The sequence below is a fragment of the Rousettus aegyptiacus genome, unplaced genomic scaffold (genome assembly GCF_014176215.1).
Source record: "Rousettus aegyptiacus isolate mRouAeg1 unplaced genomic scaffold, mRouAeg1.p scaffold_m13_p_12, whole genome shotgun sequence".
Taxonomy (NCBI): Eukaryota; Metazoa; Chordata; class Mammalia; order Chiroptera; family Pteropodidae; genus Rousettus; species Rousettus aegyptiacus.
Window position 1 is genome coordinate 22,707,141 of NW_023416287.1, and position 25,579 is coordinate 22,732,719.

General features: G+C 39.8%; 1 protein-coding gene across 9 annotated transcripts in view; it reads left to right on the plus strand.

Annotated features, from left to right (window-relative positions):
- Window positions 1-25,579, plus strand: part of EBF4 (EBF family member 4) — a 48,694-nt gene that overhangs the window by 13,319 nt on the left and 9,796 nt on the right. For all 9 annotated transcript variants that reach the window (XR_004953635.1, XR_001596973.2, XM_036229575.1 and 6 more), the window contains 2 exons: window positions 876-944; window positions 24,740-24,821. Coding sequence is in view for 7 of the 9 variants with exons in the window: in XM_036229575.1 (XP_036085468.1) it covers window positions 876-944; window positions 24,740-24,821 (151 nt within the window). In the remaining 2 variants the exon portion in view is untranslated. The remainder of the gene's footprint in view (window positions 1-875; window positions 945-24,739; window positions 24,822-25,579) is intronic.

Consider the following 25,579-nt stretch of genomic DNA (forward strand, 5'->3'; position numbering starts at 1 on the left):
TGAGGAGAGGGTCCTTGAGGCCCCATTAGCCTGGTCTGTTTATGTGGCTTCTCCAAGTGTTTTTGTAAGAAACGTCTCCTGCCACTACTGGGAAGCTTAACTAATAAAGCTCAGGGGAGGGCTCTCTGGGGATGGGGACCAGGGCTCCAGAGCTGGAGGGAGGAAACTTTGCTACCTCCTACTTGACCCTGGAGCACTTCCTGGGGGGAAGGGTGGAATAGGAGGAACACAGTTCTTGGCTCCCCTTCCCCACAAGTCTTGGCATTTCTAGGTAAGGTCTCCCCAGGAAAGGCCAGTCAGATGACATCCTTGGAGGCAGTCCTTGTACATGGAAAAAAGAATACATAGTGTTCAAAAATCTGGTTGAGACGGTGACTACCTTTAGGAAGAGTAGTGACAAGAAAGGGGCACAAGGAGCCTTCTGGAGAGCTGGGCACGTGATATTTCTTGGTCTGGCTGCTGGTTATATGTATAGGTTCACTTTGTGGTAATTCACAAGCTGCACATTTACAATTTGAGCTCCTTTCTATATGTATAAGAAGTGTACATACAGAGAGAGTGAGAGACCCATTAGGTGACCAGCAGCTTGCCCTTTGCTGGATCCTCCAAGAACAGCATGCCTTTGGGACAAGGGTTTCCAGGCCAACCTTATCCCCAGGACTGGGCTCTCACTGCCATTTTCCCCAGGCCCCTGGGAGTGAGCCCCTCTGGCTCAAGGATTCCATCCCCAGCATCCTCGCCCCCACAGTGCCCCCTAAACACACACACACACACACACACACACACACACACACACACACTCACATACTCACTGTAATCTCCCTCTCCTTCACTCCCTTCCTCCTTCTCATCTTTCCTTGTCATCTTTCCATCAGCCGGTGCTGTGACCGAAAGAGCTGTGGCAACCGGAATGAGACACCATCAGACCCCGTCATTATTGACAGGTACAGGCTGGAGGAGGGAACCTGGGAGCTGCAAGGACTAGGCAGGCTGAGTTCAGTCACAGAACAAAGTGGTGGTTCCAGGGAGGGATGGAGCTGCCCACCCCCCTTTCACTCCTGGTGCTTGGTGGCTCTGAGCGGAGGGACAAACTGTCAGATACCATGGAGCCTCCAGCCATGGCCCCCTGAGTGAAGCTTTGGCAGCAGACTTTCTGGGTCTGGGCTTAGGAGTAGTGTTTCCTGACAGAAGGAGCCCAGGAAGAGCAGGGGATGGAGATGGGGTTGGGGATGGTGGGTAGGAAGTGAACCAGCCCCAGAAAGAGGCTGGGAGGACAGAGGGGCTGGCATGAGCTGGACATGGAAGGCCGGGTTCTAGTCCAGGTGCCACCTTTGTACTGTTTGACTTGACTTCACTGAATGTCTGTTTTCGTCATTTGAAAATTGGGGAAATACTTGACAAGTTTTGGTCATAGGATTGTCTAGGTGGCGTACGTGAAAATTCATTCTCCCATCATGATTTTTAAAAATTGTTTTACTTCTTTTTGAATAGGAAATTCATATATGTTAGAAAATTTGAAATTCATATATAAGTTACAAAAGAGTAAATAATGAAAAGTAAGTCAGCTCCCACCACTATGCATAGCATACTCCACACTCTTATGTATTTACCTTTTTTAAAAACTCATAGCATATAAAGAGATAGAGATAGATAGAAATAGATATAAATATATCTTAGAGATCATTCCATATTAGAGCATAAGCCTTGCTTTGTTCTTCTTTTAATAGATAAAACATTCACATATTATATGTTATGCACATAATATATATATTATACGTATATGTAATATACATATACACACACATATATCAAACTACAAGAAATCTCATTTTTTTTTTTTTTTTGCTTTGCAAAATATTCCATTTTATAGCTGGACTGTAATTTCTTTAGGCTATTGCTGGACATTTTGGCTGTTTTCATTCTTTTTCAGGGATAAAATAAGCTGAATTGTTTTGTCCATGTGTCTGTCATTTTGAACATGTCTGAATTTATATGAAAGATATTACTAGAAGTAGAATTGCTAGACCAAAAGATATGTGCATTATAGTTATTGCCAATTTAACCTCCGTAGAAATTATTCCAATTGACATTTGTATCAGCAATTTTAAGAAAACCTGTTCCCCACACTCTGGCCAATTAAGTACGTTGTTTATTCATTTAACAAATAATTTTTTTAACATCCACTGTGTGCCAGAGTCTCTTCTATACACAATGGATTAAACAGTGACCAAAAATCACAAAAAGCTTTGTGTTCATGGGTTTATGATCCACTAGAGAAGGTAAACAAACTAACTGAATGAATAAAGTATGTAGCATATTAGATGGTGATAACAGCTAAGGAGAAAAGGGGCCATCAGAAAAGGTCAGAGTGCCCAGGAAGGGAGTAATGCAATTTTAGGGTATGTAAGGAAGGCCTCACTGAAAAGACGACATTTAAGCCAAGACCTGAAGGAAGTAAGGAGGCCATGAATCTAGAGGGGGAAATGTTTTTGGCAGGAGTGTACCCGATATGTTTAAGGAACAGCAAGAAGGCCCAGGTGACTGGAACAGGATGGGCAGTAGTTGGAGAGCTAATGGATGAGGCAGAAGGAAGGCAAGATTATGCAGGGCCTTGTAGACTGTATGTGGGTCACGTCTGTAGGCCATTGTAAGGACTTTGGCTTTTGTTCTGTATGACGTGGAAGCAATTGGGATTTTGAGAAGAATGGTATGACCTGATTTGTATTTCAGCAAGATCACTCTAGCTTCTATGTTGAAGATGATCAGTAAGAGGCAAGGATAGAAGCAGAAAGGTGAGTTAGGAAGCCATTACAGTTATCCAGGTGAGAGATGATGGAGGCCAGGACCAAGGATGTAATAACAAGAGGTCTTAAGGAGTGATTGGATTCTGGATATATTTCACAGGCAGAACTGACAGGATTTGTTATAGAAGGAGAGACAAAGTGATAGAAGTCAAGGTATCTCCGAGGTTTCTGACATGAGCAACTTAGAAAAAACTTATACCTACTGAGAAGGGAGAGATTTGGGGAGGAACAGGTTTAAGAGGAAGAAGGTCAGGAGTTTTGTTTTGGACATGTTATGTTTAAGATGCTCACTAAACATCCAGGTGTGGATGTTGAAAAAGCAGCTGAAAACATGAGTATGGCTCTCAAGGGAAAGATCTAGGCTGCAGAGAGAAATTTGAATGAATGACATCATTGAGGGAATTCGAGTTGATAAAAAATAGAAGAGGTTCAAGAACTGAATGCTGGGTGTCTAGTGTTTGGAGGTCATGGAGATAAGGAACCAGAAACAAAGAATGAAAAGGGGCAGCCAGTGAAGTCAGAGGGAAATCAGGGGAGTGGAGGGTCCTGGAGGCCTAAATAAGAAAATATTCCAAAAGGAAACAATAGTTGATAGCATCAAATGCTGCTTGTGGATATGGTAAAAAGAAAATAATAATTTACCACTGAGTTTAGTAACATCGGGGACATTGGCGACCTCAGTAAGAGCTATTCGGTGGAGTGGAGAGGCAGAAGTCTGACAAGGCTAGGTCTTAAGAGAGGATGGGAGAAGAGAGGTTAGGGACAATGACTAGAGGAATTCTTTTGAGTTTTGCTCTATAGGGATCAAAGAAATTGGGTGGTGGCTGGACCACATATAAGGCCAAGAAAAAATATATAGCTTGCTCATGTGCCAATGTGAAAACCCAGTAGGGAAGGGGAAAATTACAATGCTAGAGATAGAAGGGAGACTTGCTAAAACTATGTCCTTTAGTTGGCCAGGCATATGCGATCGCATGCACAGGACCGGTTTTAGTTGGGAGCCTACACAGTTATCCATGGAAACAGCAGGGAAGACCGAGAACCTGGGCACAGAAATGGATAAATGGGTATATCCGTTGCGAAAGATTATGGACATTCTCTTCAGATTACTTTGTTCTCAGTGAAATAAGAAACAGGGTCAATATTTGTGGATGAGGATGGAGAGGGAGACACTGGGGCATGAAATACTTGTCCAGGTTAGTGAATGGACCACGGAAATGCCATGTGATTGCCAAGTAGTACTAAGGGCCCGTCTGAGGTTTGTGGTCACAAGTTCAAGCCATGCAGAGCTGCACATATGCAGGTTCAGAACAGATGAGGGGTGGCTTATAATCAGAGTTAGGGGCTTGCCAGGTGAGTACAATGAAACATGAAAGGGCAAGAGAGTGAAAGTGTATGCAGGGGGTGTTTACAAAAATGAAACAAGGAATTTAAGCTGGGTGAGGAGAGAAGTGTGGGAGAGTGAAGACATGGCAGAATGAATGGAACAAGGTTCTGATGGGGCCAAAGAATTTTTATAGAATAGAGCTGAGCTGGAGGTTAGAAGTTGGTTAGAGAGTGGGTTGTCTGTAAGTAGAATTATTTGGGAATTGCATTTATTGGTAATGTGTGGCCAAGGGAAGGTGAAGACAAGGACTTTGCAGGAGATGTGCTCAAGGAATGGAGAGGAGACTATGTTGGAAGAATTATCTATCTATTGACATGGAAATCACCAAGAATTATGACAGGGCATATATAGTGATCTGGGAGAAAAATCTTCAAAGGAATGAAGGCAAGTGATCTCAGGGTTGAGAAATAACTGCAATAAACAGTGGTTACTGTAATTTTTTTCATCTTTCTCCATCATATGTCAACTTCTCTTACTCCGAAGTTGAGCACACTTTCACGTATTTAGTCTATTTGTGTTTCCTTTTCTATGAACTGTCTATTCACATCCTTTGCTTATTTTTCTGTAAAAAATTGGCTTTTGTTACTGATTCGTAGGAGTATATATTAAGGAAATTAGCCCTTTGTCATGAGTTGCGCATATTTTTTCTAGTCAAATTTACCCAATTTCTTAATCTTTTAAGTATCATATTTAGAAAGGGCTTTGTCATGCCGATATAATTTTTAAAAATTTATTTTGTGGTTTCTTCTAGCATTTATATGGCTTCATTATTTATACTTAAATTTTATTCATTTGAAAAAAAATAATGTGTCCTAGATGATACATAGAAATTAAAATATAACAAAATAAAATTCATGAAGCATAATAACCAATGTACACCTGTGAGCTGGCCAACAAACTGAAAATTAGAACATTAAAAATACCACGAATGCCACCATGTTCTTTCTTCGTCTCATACCACTGCCTACCCTCTCCTAAACATAATAAATAAGTCGAGTTTTGTGTTTATCATGACCTTGCCCTTTAAAAAAATAAATTATCACAGATTGTATAATATTAAACAACATGTTGTTTAGTTGTGCTTGTGTTTAACTTTATAAAAATTTTTTGCATATAGTAGTCTAAAATGGTCTTTTGAAAGTCAGCATTATATTTCAAAGATATTTTTTATGTTGCTATATTTAATTGTAGTTTGCTGTATTTCATTTTTGTTATGATAAGCAAAGCCTCTGTGGACATTCTTCTCTCATAATTCAAATAGGTACAAGAGTTCATTTAGGATATAAACCTGAGACTGAAATTGGGTGTCTTTTATTCATTTTTCTTGCCTGATTGTACTGGCTAGACCTTCCAGTACAGTGTTGAATGATAGTGGTGAGAAAGGACGTCTGTCTTGTTTTTGATTTTAGGTGGGAAGTACTCAATCTTCCCCCGTTATGTATATGTATGTGTGTCTGTATATATGTAGCTGTATGTTTTTCATAGATGCCTTTTATCAAATCGAGGAAATTCCCTACTATTTTTAGTTACTGAGAGTTATCAGGAATGCAAGTTAGATTTGTCAAATGCTTTTTCTGCAACTATTGAGATGATTATATATTTTAAATTTTAATATGAGTTACATTAATTGGTTTTCCAATGTTAAGCCAACCCTACATTTTCCAGATAAACCCCACTTGGTCATGATGTATTATCTTTTTAATACACTGTTGGATTTGATTTAATAAAATCTTTTTAGAAATTTCGTATCCATGTTCATGATGGATGTTTGTCTATAGTTTTCTTGCAATTTCTATGTCTCATTTTGGTGTCAAATGTGATATGCTGGCCTCAGAGAATGAGTTGGGAGGTATTTCCTCCTCTTCAGTTTCTGGAAGAATTTATGTAGAATTGGTATTACTTTTTCCTTAAGCCCTTCTAGAATGAGCTTTGGGAATTTGTATTTTTAAAGGAATTTGTCCATTTCTTGTAAGTTGCTGAATATGTTGGCAGAAAATTGTTTATAATATTCCCTATCCATGTAATATCTCTAGAGTCTGTAGCAATGTCTCTATTCCATTTCTAATGTTGGCAAATTGTGTCTTCTCTCTTTTCTTCCCTGAGCAGTACAGATATATCCATTTTATTGATCTTCTAAAAGAACCAGCTTTTGGTTTTATTGATTTTCTCTATTGTTTTTCTGTTCTATAGTTTTATATTTATAAGTTCTTTTCTTCTGCTTACATTGGATTTAATTTCCTCTCCTTTTTCTGATTTCCTAGAGGAAAGCCGAAGTCTTTGATTTAAGGCTTTTCTTTTTGTCTAAAATAAGCTTTTTGTGCTATACATTTCTCCCTAAGTACTGCTTTAGGGCCATACCACAAATTCTAATATGTTGTATTTTCATTTTCATTCAGTTAAAAACACTTTCTAATTTCCTTTGTGTTTTTTTTCCCTTCTGATCCATGTGTTATTTAGTTTCCAAAACTTTGAGGATTCTTCTAGAATCTTTTCATTATTGATTTCTAATTTAATTCTTTTTGTAAGAGAGCCAGCTTGAATTCTTTTGAATTTATTGAGACTTGTTTTATCACCCAGATTATGGTCTACCTGATAAATGTTTTGTGTGCAATTGAGAAGAATGTGTATTCCGTTTTTTTTGGGTGAAGTATTTTATAAATATCAAACTGATCAAGTTAGTTTATAGTGTTGTTCGAGTCTAGAATATCCTGGCTGATTTTCTGCCTATTTATTCTACTTTTGATAGAAGAGAATTAAAATCACCAATAATTATTGTGTATTTGTCTATTTCTTTTTGAAATTCTGTCAGTTTTGCTTCATATAATTTGAAAAACTGTTATTTGGTACATATGTTTAAGATTATTATGTCCTCTTGTTTAATTGACCTCTTTATTATGAATCCATGAAATCTACTTTGATAATAATGTAGCCACTCCAGCTTTCCTTTGACTAGCATTAGCAGGATAAATCCTCTATCCTTTTATTTTTAACCTATTTATGCCTTTATACTAAAAGTATATTTCTTGTAGGTAGCATGTAGTTTGGTCTTTTTTAAAAAATCCAATCTGATAATTTTCACCTTCTAATTGAAATGTTTAGGCCATTTTCATTTAATGCAATTATTAATATGGTTAGATTTGAGTTTGTCATTATGATTATTGTTTTTCATTCTTGTCTCTTTTTTGTTCTTTTTCTAACCATTCTTTGAGATTTGGAGATTTTTGTTATTCTGTTTTATCTCTTTTATTGGCTTATTAGCAAAACTTTTAATTTTGTTATTTTAGTGATTGATTTAGGATTTATAGTAAATATCTTTAACTTATTGCAATCAACTTTATTATACCACTTGATGTATACTATGCCGTTGTGTTAGGAATTTTATTGTTATATGTATTATAAAATCCACAGTACATTCTTATTATTTTTGTTTAACAGCCAAGTATTTTTAAAGAGATTTAAATAATATAACAAAATCTTATATATTTACCCATGTAGTTACCATTTCCATTATTCTTTATACCTTTCTATAGATCCAGATTTCCAGTTGTTATTATTTTTGTTATACCCGAAGAGCATCCTTTATTATGTATTTTTGAAAGATATTAGTATTTTTGAAAGATATTTTCACGGGGTATAGAATTTTAAATTGACAGTTGTTGTTTTGAGATGTTGCTCCACAATCTTCTCTCTTGTATTTCTGATTAGAAATCAGATACTATCGTTATCTTTGTTTCTATGTAACAAGTCTTTTATCTCTGGCTGCTTTTAAAATTTTTCCTTTATTATTAACTTTTTAGCAGCTTGGTTATGATGTGCCTTGGTGTAGTTTTCTTCATGTTTCTTGTGCTTAGAATCTATTGATCTTTTTGGATCTATAAGTTTACAGTTTTAATTACATTTGGGAAGTTTTTGACCATTTTTTTTTCCCCACTTTTGTTTGTTTGTTTATTTATTTATTTATTTTTTAATTTTTCCCCCTCTCCCCTCCCCTTTCCCTCTGGTAACCACTAGTCCATTGTCCATGCCCATGAGTCTCTTTTTGTCCTATTCATTTGTTGCTTTTAGGTTTATATCCCACATATAAATGATATCATGTGATTTTCAACCTTTTCTGTCTGGCTGATTTCACTTAGCATAATTATTTCAAGGTGACCATTATTTCTTATTAAATCTTTTTTCTACCACCCTTCCTTTGAGGACTCCTCTTACCCTTATATTAAACTGCTTCAGATTGTCCTGTGTCTCACTGCTAATTCTTTCTCTTTTTTTTGGAGGGTAGATTATTTTTTTCTCTGTGTTTCATTTTTGGATAGTTTTTACTGCTGTGCCTTCAAGTTTTTTCTAATCTTTTTTTCTGCAATATCTCAATATCTCATCTGCTATTAATCCTATCCAATATATTTTTATCTCAGACATTATAGTTTTCATCTCTACAAGTTTGATTTGTATCTTTTTTATATCATCAATGTCTCTACTTAAATTTTTGAACAAATACAATTATAATACAGTTATAATAACTTTTAATGTCCTTTTCTGCTATAACGAATACAGTTATAATACAGTTATAATAACTCTTTTAATGTCCTTTTCTGCTAATCCTAACATATGTATCTATTTTGTTAGTTTCAACTGCTTATTCTTTGATATGGGCCGTATTTTTTTGCATCTTGACATGCATGGTAATCTGTGATTGGATGGATGATGCCAGACACTATAAATTTCTCCTTTTGGGTAGTGGATATTTTTGTATTCCTAAAACCTTCTCATGCTTTGTTCTGGGATGCAGTTAAGTTACTTGGAAATAGTTTGATCTTTTTGAGTTTTGCTTTTATGATTTATTAGATGGGTCAGCAGCAATAATTATCTGAGATTAATTATTCCTCTCTACTAAGATAAGACCTTCTTGGATACTGTACACAATACCCCATGAATTATTAGTTGTTTTCAGTCTAGCTTATAGAAACAGGCACTATTCCTATCTCTATGTGAGCACCAGAATTGCTCCCTTTATTCTTCTAGAACAGCGGTCCCCAACTTTTTCACACCAGGGACCAGTGCTTCTGTGAGAATCTAATGCCTCATGACCTGAGGTGGAGCTGAGGTGGTGATGCTAGCACTGGGAAATGACTGCAAATACAAATGAAGCTTTACTTGCTCACCTGTCTGCCTCTCATCTCCTGCTGTGCAGCCCATTTCCTAATAGGTCAGGGATAGTACCAGTCCGTGACCCAGGGGTTGGGGCCCATGCTTTTTCACATCCATGCACTAATCAGTATTCTGCTAAATACTCAAGGGAGCCCCTCCACAAATTTCTGGAATTCTCTTTATAAGAACTTCTCTCTATGAGACTTTGTTCTATAAAGTCTAGCTACCTTGATCCCCCTGAGCGCTCAGGTCCATCTCCTCAACTCTGGAAGTGGGCCCTGCCTTACTATCCCCATCCCTGTGCCCTAGAAAATCTCAGAGCATCATGCTGGGTCATTTGTAAGTTTCACTTTGTTTATTTCCTATCCCTCAGGGATCACTGTCCTTTGTTGTCTGATATTTATTTTCTTGAAAAATGTCTTGTGTGGTTTTGGTCTGGTTTGTTTTGTTTTCAGGCCACAGGTAAATGTGATCTTTGTTATTCCATCTTGGCTTAAGCAGAAGGAGAAATGTTTTTCTTAATTTCCAAACAGGTGATATTTTTCTAGCTATCTTGCATTACTAATTTCTAACTTAATTGTCTAATTGTTTTATATATGTCCATTAACTCAGGATTGTTAGTTGTGTTGTTCAGATCTGTGTTTACTATCATTGTCTGCTTAACCTATAAAAAATTGAGAAAAATTTTCAGCTTATACTTATGAATTCCATCAGTTTTTGATATATATATGTTATTGACTATTTCACTAAGTGTGTACAAGTTTTAAATCTTGTAGCTTCCTTCTCAGTTGATCCTTTTATCAGCATTTATTGATCCTTTGTTTTTACTAATATTTTTGCTTTTAAGTTTATGTTATCAATATTATTTAGAGGCCCTCTCAATTTGTGGTTATATTTGCCTCATATTTCTTTTTATACCCTATGATTTTCAGTCATTATGTATTTTCGTGTTTCAGATTTTTCTCTTTTAACAGCATATTGCTGGATTTATAAAAATTATCTAGTCTGTTTATTACCTGGCAAATTTGGTCCATTTACTTTAATGAGATTATTTATTTATTTAAACTTTTTACTATCATCTTTGTGTTTTCTATTTGTCCCACTTCTCCTATGTTTCTTTGCTTTCTTTTCTTGCTATTTAACTTGTTCGACTATTTCGTTTGATGTGGCATATGAGTTTCTTATTCTATTTTCCCCTTTACTGGTTTGGAAATTTATTCACTTCATCTCTATTCTTTTAGTTATTACCCTTGAAATTTACTATATATTCTTAACAAAGTCATAATTCTTTTCATGACTAATATTAGAATATTTGACAGTGGTGTGACTGAGCTGGTTCATACCAACTCACAGTTATTAGCCACTTTTCTCAACTCCATACTTAGTGACATCACATTGGTAACTTAAAATCAGCCGTGGGGGGAACATATAACCATGGAAATTACCAAACACTATAAATCAGGTTTTCCCTGCTCTGGAAGTGGTTGTTAAACATATACCACCAGCACACCATTGACCTTATGCTGTTGTATTACCCCTGCCCTATGTATAAGGCATGTAGTGCAGAATTTTAATTTATTTTAAAGTCCACACATTTTTATTATTCTTTTTATTATATAAATTTTTTTTCTTTACTTTTACCAAATTTTTGCTCATCTTTTTATTCTTGCATCTCAGACAGCTTTTTATGGGGTCACTTTCTGAAGTCCATCTTTTAGAAATTCCCGCTTTAGTAAAGCTCTGCTGGTGGAAACTATTCTCACTTTTGTTTTACTATAAATGTCTTGATATCACTCTCTTGAAATATAGTTTTCCTGAGAACACAATTCTAGATTGACAGTTATTTTTTACTTAGCATTTTGAAAATATTTCCATTGTTACTGTTGAAAGTACAACATAGTTGTCATTCTTTTGTGAGTAAGCTCTCTTTCCTCTCTGGCTGTATATAAGAGCTTCTTTTTGTCTTTAGAGTTCTTTAGTGGATGGATTATTCAATAATTTCTCTTGGAACAACTGATAGCTACCAGAAAAAAATATGGGTGTGTTGAATAATTCATCTTTCCCCACCAATTGTAAATGTCACCCATGCTATATTCTAAATGTAATTGTGTATTCCTGGACTTTCCATCCTATTTCATTATTCCATTTATGTGGAAATATGGTGCCTTTTTTTTTTTAAGATTTATAACATGTTTTAGTAACTGGTAGAGCTAATACTCCTTTACTAGTACTAGATCTAGTACTCCCCATTGCTCTTATAGTTTTGAATTTTCCCAACTATTCTTGATTACTTTTTCATATTAACTTTCCAATTAGGTTGCCTAGGTCACCATGAAATTACTTCCTGATGTCATTTTTAAACTTTGGTTAAACACACACACACACACACACACAAAATTTACCACCTTTACCATTTTTAAATATACAGTTCAGTAATTTTAAGTATAGTCACATTGTTATGCAAAAGATCTCCAGAATTTTTTCTTTCTTTCAAAATTGAAACTCTGTATCCATTAAACTACAGCTCCTCATTTTTCCCTCTCCCTAGTCCCAGTAACCACCATCCTACTTTCTGTTATTTTGAATTTGAGTACTTTAGATACCTCATATAAGTGAAATCATACAGTATTTGTCTTTTTGTGACTGGCTTATTTCATTTAGCATAATTTCCTCAAGGTTTATATATGTTGTAGCATTTTTTTAGTGCATATACCACATTCATCCATCAATGGATATGTGGGTACTTCCATCTCTTAGCTATTGTGAATATGAATGAGAAAACATCTCTTCAGGGTATTGATATTGAAGATATCATTTATTTTGGATAAATATCCAGAAATAGGATTATTGAATCACATAATAATTTTTAAAACTTTTTTGAGAAACACAATACTATTTTTATAACAGTTGCACCATTTTACAGTCCCACCGACAGTGCACATGGGTTTTAATTTCTCCACTTCATTACCAACACTTTTTTTTTTTTTATAATAGTCATCTTTATGGATATGAAATGATATCTCATTGTGGTTTTGATTTGCATTTCTCTAATGATAAGTGATGTTGAGCATCTTTTCATATGTTTGTTGTCAATTTGTACATCATCTTTGGAGAAATGTCTATCAAAGCTCTTTGTCCATTTTTAAATTAGGTTATTTGTTGTTGAGTTGTAGGAGTTCTTTATATATTCTAGATATTAACATCTTATCAGATATTTGATTTGCAAATATTTTATCCTATTTTGTAGTTGTCTTTATTGTCTGTCATTTATTGAGATCGTGTTTAACTCAGATAAACCTAGGTGGAAATAAAATCTTTATGATGGTAATATTGAAAGTGCTTTGTAAAAATATAACTCATTTGTTGTATGAGATGTGATAGGGAGGGCTGTTCAAGTCTTCTATTTCGATGTTGATCTTCTGCCTAATAGTTCTCTCCATTATTCAAAATAGGTCATTAAGTCTCCAACTATTATTGCTGGCTTATATATTTTTTCCTTCAACTCTGTCATTTTTTGCTTCATATATTTTGGAGCTCTATTATCAAGTGCATATATGCCTATAATTGTTATTCTTTCTGATAAATTGACACTTTTATCATTATAAAATGTCTTTCTTTGTCTTGTAACAATTTTGTCTCAAAGTCTATTTTGTATGATATTAATAAAACTGTTCCAGCTCTCTACTGGTTAGAGTTTGCTTGCTATATCTTTTCTGACCTTTTTGTTTCAACATATTTCTATCTTTGAATCTTAAACTATGTCTCACTTAAACAGCATCTAGTTAGATTGTCTTTTTAAAATTAATTTGGCCAATCTCTGCCTTTTCGTTGGAGTGTGTACTCCATTTACATTTAATGTAATTACTGATAAAGTAGGATTTATGTCTGTCATTTTGCTTCGTGTTTTCTATGTCTTATTTTGTTGTTCCTTTTTTCCTTCTTTACTGCCTTTTTTGGTGTGTATCAAATGGATAGTTTTCAGTGTACTTTTAAAATGTTGTTACTTAATTTTTGAGTAATTTTCTTTCTGGTTTCCCTAAGAATTACAATTAATATCTTAATTTAAAACAATTGAATTTAGATGAATATCAACTTCAATAATACAAAAACAATGCTCCAATATAGCTCCATTCCCTCTCCTCTCTTTTGTTATATCTTTGTCAATCACAATATGTGTTTACACATTGTAAGCCCATCAACGCAGTTTTATAAGTAGTGCTTTATGTAGTTTTCTTTAATAAATTTTCTTTTTTAGAACAGTTTTAGGTTTACAGCAAAAGTGAGAAAAAGTACAGAGTTCCCATATACCTCCTGCCACCCCTTCCACATGCAGTTGCCTTTTGTATTAGGTAGGTAAACAAGATATTTAGAAATAATAATACATATATAATATCACTTATATTTACCAGTTATATTTACTTTTACTAGTACTCTTTATTTCTTCATATGGTTTTGAATCACTGTCTTGTGTCCTTTCATTTTAGACTGAGGTTTCTCTTTAGTATTTCTTGCAGGAAAGATCTATTAGTGATAAATTGTCTCAGTTTTTGTTTATCTAGAAAAGTCTTAAATCATCCTCATGTTTACTTAATTTTAATTTATCCTTTATATTTGAAGGATAGTTTTGCTGGATATAGAAATTTTGTTGATGGTTGTTTTCTTTCAGCAGGATATATAAGAGCTTTACAGAGCCTCCTATGAACATCTCATTCCTCCTTTTGCCTGACTCTCATTGCCCCAACTAGTATCACTGCCACAGGCACCAGCAATGTTAAATTGTTATCAACAAACACTCTGAGAATAGGGCTTTTCCCATCTAGCAAGCTCTGAATCAGATCAAATAACAGGTACTGAGAATGGGGCTGTCAGGGAGCTGCCAGACAGTTAAAATAGTGACAATTGTCTGGAAATACAGACTGTTGAGAAGTTCCAAATTCAATGTCTTTCCCAGTGGCTAGTAGACTTGAAGCAACTATCATGGCTTCAAGGCTGCTGTTTTTTGCTGTTGTTGTTTTTGTCTTTGTTTGTTTTTTTCTTTTAAGGCTACCACAGAGCTTGAGCAAGGGAGATGGGAATAGGACAAATTAAAATACTTTGAAGCTCTCTCTTCTTACTAAGATTCAGCCATTTTTTGAAACAAATACTCCTTGGATTGTTGCAAACCTTTTGTTAATTTTCAGAGTTCTGAAAAAGTTAATTTTGACAGTTTTGCCTGTGTTCCTTTTGCTTTCTGAAGGAACAAATTCTCAGAGGTCCTTGCTCTCTAATTCTCAAAGTTCTATCTCTGCAATTGGTATTTTTAATTTGGATATAGGATTTTACATTGTTCCCTGTTAAAAGTGATTTGGGGTTTTTGGTCCAGCATTCATCATGTCACAGTAAATTTGACTCTTGAATTCTATCACGAATCAGTAAACACCTGCCGTGGAGCAGGTACTGTGATGGATGCTCAGGAGAAGGGAGATAAGTTTAAACAATGATTCCTGTTGTCTGAAAGCTTACAGAGCCATTGAGACAAAACATAATTATGTAAATCTTTACATAATGGTAAAAGGAAATAGAGAAAAATGTAAGGCTTTAAGATAACACTATCCAATAGAGCTTTCTGTAATGGTAGACATGTTCTGCACGATTAACATGGTAGTCAATAGCTACATGTATCTATTGAGCACTTGAAATATTACTGCTGTGACTGAGGGACTGAATGTTTAATTTTATTTAATTTTTGATTAATTAAAATTTAAATAACCATATTAAAGATGACTATCTTACTGACATCATGGCTCTAAGATTAAAATTTTGCTTGATTGTCCAAGATGACCCTGGCATAGGAATCAGTGGAGAAGATTCCCTCCCATGGGAGGCCCATAGCTCTCCCTGCCTGGCTCCCAAGTGTGGACAGAAGCTGTGGGCTATGAACACTCTCTGGCATGTAGTTATGTCTTATGCACAGTAGGTGTCATTTAATGACACTGTTGAAACAGGTTGTGGCTGAACCACTTGGCAGAGGTAAGCTCTAATCTACTCTGTTGGTGGCAAAGTTAGACCCCAATCCTTAGATCAAGCACGACCTGACAAATGCAGTTTGATGAGAAGGAGTCATGGGAGCTGTGAAAGAATAAGCTCCCCTTCCCAATCCAGTGGTCAATGGAACATTTCCTGTTTCCCTCTGCAGCCACAAAACAAGCCCATGATAGCATCTGTTGCCTTCCACTCTTTCTGGTAGAGTCTCTTTATTCCACACTGATGCTGCAAGTACAGGCTTCTATCTAAGGTCCATTTTGGCAATTCTCCTTTAGGTTCCAGAACCTCCCTGCTGAGTCAGTGCTGAAGTGGGACTAAAATCTTCCCTCTTGACTACAGCATGAACTTCACTTTCTTTCCTTGCCCTACCCCTTTCAGAGCTGGGCATTTGAGAGAGGGAGAAGCAGAAGAGGTTCACAAAAGTGCCCTGGGGTTCATGTGGGCTGGGGTGCCATCACAAAGGCAAAGGTCCCCAAGCCACCCCTAATTCAGAGCAAGGACTTAAGGAACTATGACTTCTGGGCAACTGAAACCAAGCCTGAGATCAGAGTGGCCCCCATGCTGAGGCTGGAGTGAAGCTGTGGACAGTGCCCCCAGAGGATATTGGAGGAGAGAGGGAGTGCAGGGCGTGAGGAGGCCTGGGGACCATAACAGGTGGAGTGGGAGATGGTTAGTGAGTAAGCTGTCTGCAATTTGAATGATAAATTCTCACTATAAAGCTAAAGGCTATTCAGGTTCAGGGGGCTCAAGCCAACCTGCAATGTCTGGCCATATGACAAGGTGCAAGATCTCACCTCCCTCAGCTTCAATTTCCTCATTTTTAAAATGGAGCTGACTCTTAGCTCTAGCTGATAGGGATGTTGGGAAGTTAAGGAAGAACTATTTCACAGTGCATAGCACAGTGTCTGTCACAATGTCATTTCTTACCCCACCTACCCTCACCCCCATTGACCATCTTAGAGAGTAAATGCAACTGAGCCTAGACGGCAACAAGAAAATCAGAGCCAAGGAAGAACTTCCTGACTCTGACTAGAGTCAGAGTTGAGCAGGAGAGGAGTAGAACCTCCGCCAAGGGCCCTGGGGTTTCTGGGCTAATAATGAGTCTGTCTCTAAATAGGAAGGGAGCAAAACTCAACCTTCCATCTGTTCTCCCTGCCCAGAGTCACTGACAGGCCTTGCCAGCCTCCACTTCTGCCTCTCACATGATTCATAAGCAAGAGGTGCCAGGGTCTCAGGCTTTGGAGACTGGCTCACCCACCAAGAACAGAGGAACACACAACTTCTTCTTCCCTTCAGTCTTGGGACCCCACATTCCTCTTAATGTACCCACACTACTCCCAAGCACACCTTCCTCCACTATGGCTTCCTTCCTTCTCTCCATACCCAGCCCTCCCCATCCATCCTACTTCTTCTCCATCCCTCCTCCTTTTCCATTCTTCCCATCCTGCATTCACAGAGGAGTCTCTGTGTAGGAAGTACATGGAGGGGACACATGCATCTCTGTATCCACACAGGCACAAAGTGGCTTCATGCTCAGGTGACCCACTGTAACCACACTCCAGCCTGTCCATGCCACTCCACGTGGGGCGCCCAGAGGCCTCCCATTAGCAGCCTCTCCACCCCTCCCCTCAGGCCCCATTAGAGGAAAGTGGAGTCACCACCACTCTTCATGGGCAGCTGGGGGCCCCTTAGCAGTCTTTCCACCTCCTCTCCCTCTCTCCTCAGGCCCCATGCCCAGCCCCGAGGTTTGGAGAGCCTAGTAAGTGCCCTATCAACATGTTAATCAAATTACTTAGGAGCTAAAATTGACGCTGTTCATTAATTATACAAGATTATGCTAATTGTGCATGCAAATGCATGCAGGGGAACAGAAGGTGTTCAGGCGCATGGTGGGACATTAGCATAGAGGATGGGGTTCGGGTACATTGGCATGCTAATGTATGCACACTGGCTATTTATAGACCCCCCAGCCCATCTGCACTGCAGCCACCTCTGCCCCAGTGAGGATCATGGTGGGGAGGCCAGGTCCAGGCCTGGCAGGTGGCTATGGCCCTAGGGACACTGGGCCTTGTCTGCTGCCCCAGGCCAAGACCAGGAAGTCGTGTGGGCGGCCCCCATCAGGGCCACCTCTACCTGGGCCTGGACTATCGCACCAACCTCCTCATTCATCATTCCTTCTCTGGCCTATGCCCTTTGGTGCCTGCTTCTCCCTGGAAGTGAAATGACTCTTCCATATGACACAGCCAATAAGGTACCCCATGCTCATTTTCCATCACCTACAGGGTCCAAATCCTGCGTGATTTGATGCCAACCCCTCCAGACCCTAGTCTATAGCTGCCCTCCTCAGTCTTGTCAGGCACCACTGGGAAAGTGTTTCATGCATGCCACTTGTGTCTTGGCAGGGCTGTTATTCCCTTTGCATGGTGGGCCCCTGACTTCTACTTCTCCTCAACCCAAAATGCGCAAGATCACATGCGACCTGTAGGACCCCTTTCACCTTTCCCATGCATAGTGGCTGCTAAGATTACACTTGGCAAGTTATCTTGCTTAGCCCACCACTCTGTCTTACTGGCTGTGGTTTAAGTTTCTCTCTTTCCTGATGGATTGTAATTCCTTAACCTTGTTCACCTCTAGATTCTACTGCCTGACACATAGAAAGTGTTTAAATAGATCTTTTAAAATGGGTGTATTGAATGAATGAGAGAATGAGCGAGGTAGTTAGAATGAGTTTTCCAGCTGTCTGTATCCTCCTTTTTCCTTGAGCTTAAGGCAGCGGGCAGCAGACAAGGAAAACAGTGGCAATCACAGACAGACCCTGCCCCAGAAGATGTTTTGTTTCTTCTGAGCTCAAAGAGTAGCCCTCTGTAGTGAAAATTAGTGGAGGTTCCCCTACAAGCGCACACACGGTTTTCCCTGTCCCAGGCTGCAATGCCAACTTTTGATTTGGAAATAAATATGTAGTTTTATTCTACCCTCTGCACCCAATATGCTTTCTTTCCCACGGCCTTCCCTCTGCCCCAACCCATGTATCTATTCACACTACTTCCTCTTTCTAATCTCTACTCTTCGATATGGTAGCCACAGCCACATGTGAGTATTTAAATTAATTAAAAAGAAATACAATTTTAAAGTTAGTCTCTCAATTACATTAGCCACATGCCAAGTACTCAATAGCCACATGTGGCTAGTGGATATCATTTTGGGATTCTGTTGGACAGAATCTGTAATTCAGACATTCATTCCCTTACTCTTGACAGTCCTTTAGTTGCAATCGCCCTTAGGCTCAGTCCAGCTCTTTGAGTTACTAGTAGCTTTCTCTTTGGAAGTGGGAATATAATTTCAGCTCTAACTATCTTACAGGGATGCAGGTTGAAAAAAACTAGTAAAAAGCTCTGTGACCTGGTTTCTTAGGATGAGATTGCTAGAAGCAGAGCTGCAGATGGGGATTCTTGTGAAAGTGTTGTATTGGAGAGCGCTGGGGAAAAAAGGAGGGAAGCAGGACCAGTTAGCAAGAAGATAATCTTAGCTGAGGTCTAGCTCCAGCCTGATCCTTTGGGGAGTTCTGGAGTAGGAAGGGCACTGAGTTGGTCATCCTTACGATGTCTGTCTGTTTTGGCTATGGGCTGCTGGTAGGGAGCCTAGGCTTCTAACTGAGGATAATTCTCAGGTAGCTATAAGCCCTTTAACAGCCGACACTCACAGAAGCTGAGAGTGAGGGAATCTAGGCAGGTACCACCTACCACATGATACCTAGATACCGCCTTCCAAAGAGCAGCTCCATTCCACTCTGCTCTTCAGCCCCTAAGAACCCAGAGTTTAACAGTGAACTTACATTTTCTGTATCTCTTGTCTCTTTTTAAGTAAAGCGCTGCTCTAGTGGAACTTTCCTTACGCAGTGGTGTCACCCCTGAGTTTTGTATAAATTAAACATTTACACTTGAGTCAATCCAGCATTTGCTTCTTTGGTAGGGAATATTCTATTGACAAGGAAGTTTCATTTTAATTTCATCTTGAGTTGTTTTTACAGGGAGTAATAAAAGGCATTTATAGAAATGATTAAGAAGGCTAAACTATGTTCAGGATGTAGTAAGGTAGGTGTGTAAGTGAATTGCTCTTTAGTTTCATTTAAATCATAGGCATCAAAGTCATGATGTATAATTACTACACTTTAATTGCTTTATTAGCTGGATAACCACTATCCACAGCTCTTCATCTGATCTTTTCTTAAACTTTCATTATGGAGAATGTTGAATATATAGGAAGAATAGAATAATGAACCACGTGTACCCTTCACTAAACTTCAACACCGATCAACTCTTGACTCATGTTGGGCAACTGGTCTTTAATTCTGAAAATCTTCTCACATTGAGAGCAGCAGTCACAACAGCCAAAGGCCCAAAACTAGGGGCAAGGGGACCTGAGTCAGCTTTGCAACCCTGATGAATGTTGAACCTTGAGGAAATCGCCATTCAGTGGCTAACCTGGTCTCTGCATGGCCTGCCGTTTTTGAAGGACAGCTTGTTACACAGTCCTGCAGTGTAAGCTTCATGAGTGAGGCTGGTTTGGACTCTGAGAGCCCCACTTAGAGGGACTTTTCCATGATCCTTGTCAATATCAGTGGTGCATAAAGCTCCACGTTTGTATCCCAACATTGGCATTTACTGTGATTTTATAGCTTATTTTTGCTTATCTTCGGTTTTCTCATCTGTAAAGTGGGAATGTTTGCAGAACTACACTACCTCAGGATGATGAGAGGATTAAACAAGATAATGCAAGTGGCCAGCTCAGCAGAGTTCCAAACTCTTGCTAGGTGCTTAATAAATTAGACCTGGATGACTTTTAAAACTTTTTTGCACCATTTTGCATTTTATTTGTAACTCATGTTTATATTTTCTCCTAGTAATTCTAATGGCAGCTCCTGGGACTTCGCCTTTCTCTTGCCTCTCTTTCTGTGGGACCGTGCCCCCAAAGAGCCTCCTGGGGATGGGCACTGGGCACAGGTTCTGCTTGACCCCAGGGGACATCCTAACTGCTTACCCACCGTGGGGATACTCAGGTCATCCAGGACTGTGGGCTTGGTTCTACCCAGCCAGGGAAAAGGGGCTCCCCCAGGCTCCCTTCCAGCCCCATGGGGATGGCAGAGCTACTCAGAAACAGCCCCCTTCTTCCATCCCCTCTCATATCTCCCCCATCCCTAGGATCACCCGGATTTGGGTTGGGGCAGCACTTCCCTAAATGTCAGCAGAACTTCACAGCCTAACAGAGTGTGCATCACTTACTGCCTCAGGTCCCTGTAGGATATCCCTGGTCCCAGAGTAGGATAGCTCAATCCTCACTTCCCCAGACCCTGCCAAGCTTTCTTCTTTCCAGGGGAGTATATAGTTATGGAAAGGAGTAGAGGCAGGGAGGAGGAAGAGAGGGAGAAAGAAAAAACAGGAAAAATAGCAGAATAAAATTGCCAAGTTAAATACAAAGCTAGTTAATGTCTGTAGGACAATAAAAATTATAACCTTTGGGGCTAATTTCTCTACTGAACAAAAATTATTTACTTCTCCCAACAAAAATCATTTGCATCTTATCAGTTTCCTGTAGATTAACACCTAACTTTACAGCATCTGGGCAACAATCGATAGCAAATATGAGTCAGCTACTTTCCCCTGGAGAATCAGCTAACTCTTAGATGGCTTTGCTAACATAATACTCGAGAGCAGTGGTGTCAATATAAATATAATGCAAACCACAAATGTAATTTAAAATTTCCTAGTAGACACATTTTTTTAAAAAGTAACTGAACATTAACTCTGACAATGTATTTTATTTAACCCAAGATATCCAAAATATTATCATTTCGACATTTAATCAATACCAAAAAATTTGCTAATAAGACATTTTACATTCCATTTTTCTAATTATGCAATTGAAATCTGATGTATATCTTATACTTACATCACATCTCAGTTCAAACTAACCACATTTGAAGTACTCAGATCTAGTGGCTGCCATATAGGATAGTGAAGCTCTAGAGCAGCGCTTCTTAAACTTTAGGGGGCATCAGAATAACCTGCAGGGCTTAAGAAAACATAGATGGCTAGGCCCTACCCCCAAGAGTTTCTGATTCAATGGGTCTTATGTGGGGCCTGAGATTCTGCATTGCTAGCAAGTTCCCAGGTGATGCTGCTGCTGCTGGTCTGGGTACCACACTTTGAAAACCACTGTTCCAGGATGACTTTGAAAGGACTCAGTCATCTTTTTGCCCTATTTGCAAGTTATGGATAATTTTTCTTAACAGCCCTGGGGCTGACAAGAGGCAGGGTGCTGCACTGCAGCAGCAGCAGCAGGCTCTCTAGAGAGTGTGTGCATTGCCTCGGCCTCTGGCTGAGTCAGCAGCCTCATGGACCACCAGCTGGCAGTGGGTGAGCAGCTCTACCATTGATGGCATCAACTATGTAGAGCTCTGAGCTAGAGGCTCAGGGTGAAAGAGAAAGAGCACTAACTCCCATCACCTCAAGCCTTGTGCTGCTCAAAAACTGATATGTCCTGGGGCAGGTCCACATAGATATAGGTGCTGGCAGGGCCCTGGGGCTCTCAGGGAGGGATGATCCCTGAAGCTTAGAGTGGCCAGAAAAGGAAGTAGGAATTGGTGTAGACCCAAAGGACAGATGCAGTCTGTACTATAAAAGGAAAGGGTGGGAAGACCTGCTGAGCAAGGGCTATGGCAGGGTCCTGGCAGGAAACAGCAGCCTACGGCATTGGGAGGCCAGAAATAAAGGATGTCCCAAAGGCAGGACTATAGGCACCTCAGCAGCCATCAGTTGCTACTCACCTGGTTCATGGATGAAGATGGATGCCAAAGATACAGGATTTACCCCAGACCACACAGTGAGTCAATGCCTGGGCCAGAACCTACATCTCCCTCCCCATCCCAGGGACCCTTCCTCTGGATTCTGTAGGCTTGGGAGTAGGGTTGAATACAGCAGGCATGTTTGTAGAAGTAAAGGAATTGCGTGTCACCTTTGGGTCGCTCCCATACTTGTTGCATCATCAGTGACATCCAAGTGTTAGAATTAATCCTCTTTAGGACAGGGACTGTGTCCTCTCCTGCTGTTTTGGCCTCCTCTCTCTGGCACCTTGTAAAGGACTGAGCACATGAATGCGGAATTTAAATAAACTGGTCTACACTATGTGTGATTAGGGTGTCTACACAATATGTCATATACCTGTGGGACATGCCGAAGGTGACTACTGTGGGCATAGAGGTGTTTATGCCATGGGGTGTCTTATAGGGTATAGGGAGTCATTATGACATACAACATATAACGTGAGATAAATGGAGTGTCTACACTATATAGGTATACTATTTGGGTGCATTTGAAGTGCCTGCACCTTGGGGTGTGACCTATTGGGGTGACCTACACTGTGGTGGCTACTGTATGGGGACATATAAACTATCTGTACTGCAGGGTATTCTGTAGGGCTGGATGGAGTGTCTACATGGTGGGCGTGTACTATTTGGGTTCATCGAACATGTCTGCACCTCAAGAGTGCTCTGAGGGCTGTATAGAAGGTGTATACTACTTGAAAGTATTTTGGGGGTGTCAGCTATGTATGGAAATGCGTGCTGATGTAATGTCCCTATGGAAAGGGAACTAAAGGGGGTTCCCAGAGGGGCACCTATTGTGTGGGAGAATATGACAGGTGCTAAGGAGTTAACGTGTGACAGAGGCCAGGGCTCAGGGGGCAGTACCATCTCCAGGAAAATGACTGGTACCAGCACCCAGTGAGGGACTGCCCTCTGGGACACCTCTGTTCCAGGCATGGTACTCACCCCTCCCAACACTTAGAGAGATCTCTGCTTTGGGGACTAGCTTTCAGAGCCTGTAACAATTTTTCTTCTGAACATGAATTTCATGTTTGTAGACTTTGGCGGCAACTCTGATAAGTTAAATGGATGTTCATATTTGGGGCTCAAAACCAGAGGGTGGTGATTAAATTAGGAAGCTGACCAGAGGAGCTCATATTAGCCTAGGAAGCTGTGCCACATGCCAGGGCATCTCTCCAGATGTTCACAGAGTCCTATAGAGGCTTAGGCAGGTGTCAATAGTATTCTGAGTTTACTAAGAGTATAAAACTGGAGTGTCATCCATGTTTACTTCACTGATGGGTGGCAGGGCCAGTGTCCCACCATCACAGCCAACTGCCTGGAAGGACTGGAGGTCCAAGTGCTCATGTGTTTGTCTAAAAAGCAGGCTCATATACTGTGCTTTTTTTCCCAATCACTCTATGTGAAAAAGAAGGTATATACTGTGTTTCTGTATGGCATGTCTGACAGGTACACCACATGTATATAACGGGCATAGGCTCAGTGTGATTAGGTTTTGGTATGTGTATAATGGATATAGAATATGTGTGAGGGGGATCTGTTTGAGGGGGATGCTGGGGTCAGGGGTCTGCTATGTGTGAGTGAGATCTGCTGTGTATGAGGGGGATTTGTTGGAATCTGCTATGAAGGAGGAAGTGGGGATCTGCATGCTATATGTGATGACTGTACGGAATTTGATATGACTATATTTTGGGCAATCATATACAACACAACATGGTGTATCAATGCATAGACTTTCATATTCTTTCTGTGCATATATGAGATAGAATGAGTATGCACTGCACATGATGGGTATAAACTACGTGTGTGATGAATATACCATATGTGTGTGATGAGTACAAGTTGTATGTGGAGTACTTATTATATGCTTCTGAGAAGAGTATACCCTGAGTGTGGTGGGTATACACTGTGTGTGATTGGCTATGTTTTGTGAGTCATAGTATATATGGCATATACAGTATATAGAATGAATATACTGTTTATGGTGGGTATACATTGTATGGGTGATGGATATACCCTGGGAGATGGATATGCTATGTGATAGTATATGTGTGATGGACATATACTATGACAAATATACATGGAATGGGATAAGTTTACAGGTAAGCATAAGTACCTGATGCATATGGAGTATACATTGTTTGGTGGGTATAATACATGAGTAATAAGTGTATATGGGATATATAATGGACATATTCTTTCTGAATATACTTTGTGTGGGTATGATGAGTATATACTTCGTGAGATAAAGAAGCACTGTGTGATTCTACACTGTGGGGATATTCTGTGTAGTGACGTAGTTGTTGGAACGGGTCTGCTCCCTGAGTATCAGGCACTCTGTGTGTATGCAGCTTGTGATGGGAATATGGAGTGTGTGTCTGGGTATGAGCAGGCAGAGGGGAGTCACCCTGCTGGAAGGGGGCATGGCAGGAAGCAGTTGGATCTTCATCTGTTTCCAGAACCCCCAGACCCTTGAGCCCATCGACCACACTGTTTCAGGTTCTTCCTCAAGTTCTTCCTCAAATGCAACCAGAACTGCCTAAAGAACGCAGGGAATCCCCGAGACATGCGCCGCTTCCAGGTGGGTCTGGGGAGTCCCCCCTGCAAACTGCCCTTTCCTGCTAGTGGGAGTTGTGGGGAGGCTGTGGCCCTGCCACCTTGTAGAAAGCCCCCAGGGCAGATCCCTGCCCAGCCCTGTGCTTCAGGGCCTGGTGCCTGCTGGGGGTGGGGAAGCTCCATCTCAACTTATGCTGGCTGCCAAGGGAGGCTTCATTAGAGTCCCACTTAAGGAGATGCTAATTGTGACATTTTTACATGATTAACGACCCAGCTAATTTGCATAGTGTGAAGCAGAGAGCAGCTGCCCTTAGCATCCTCAACCTGCACACCCCTCCCAGTGAAGGGGGGGAGAAGGAGGCAGCCCCAATTTCCTCTCAAAGGTGGGGGCTCCAGCTGATGGGTTTTCAGGTCGACACTGCCCCCCCCCATCAAAATTCTCACTCACTTGCCTAAGACCCATTACTGCCTTAGAGCCCCAGGGATACAACCTGGGGGTACTTGTGTGCAAAAACCATAGCCACTCTGCCCAAGGAGCCAGTTTTTTTTTTTTTCCTGACTTCTTAAGTTTTCTAGCTCCTTTGTGGGGGGAGAATGGGGTGTCAGTTTCTCTGGGCAGTCGGAGATTGTACATTTGGGGGTGTCACTCCACCCAGCTGGACCCCCCTCCCACCAGCTCAGCCCCTGATGGGCTGAAGCTCTTTTCCATGCCAGTGACGCTTGAATTCCAACATCCAGCCATGGCCTCAAGTCGCTGGTGCCCCACAACAGTTAACCTCTGCG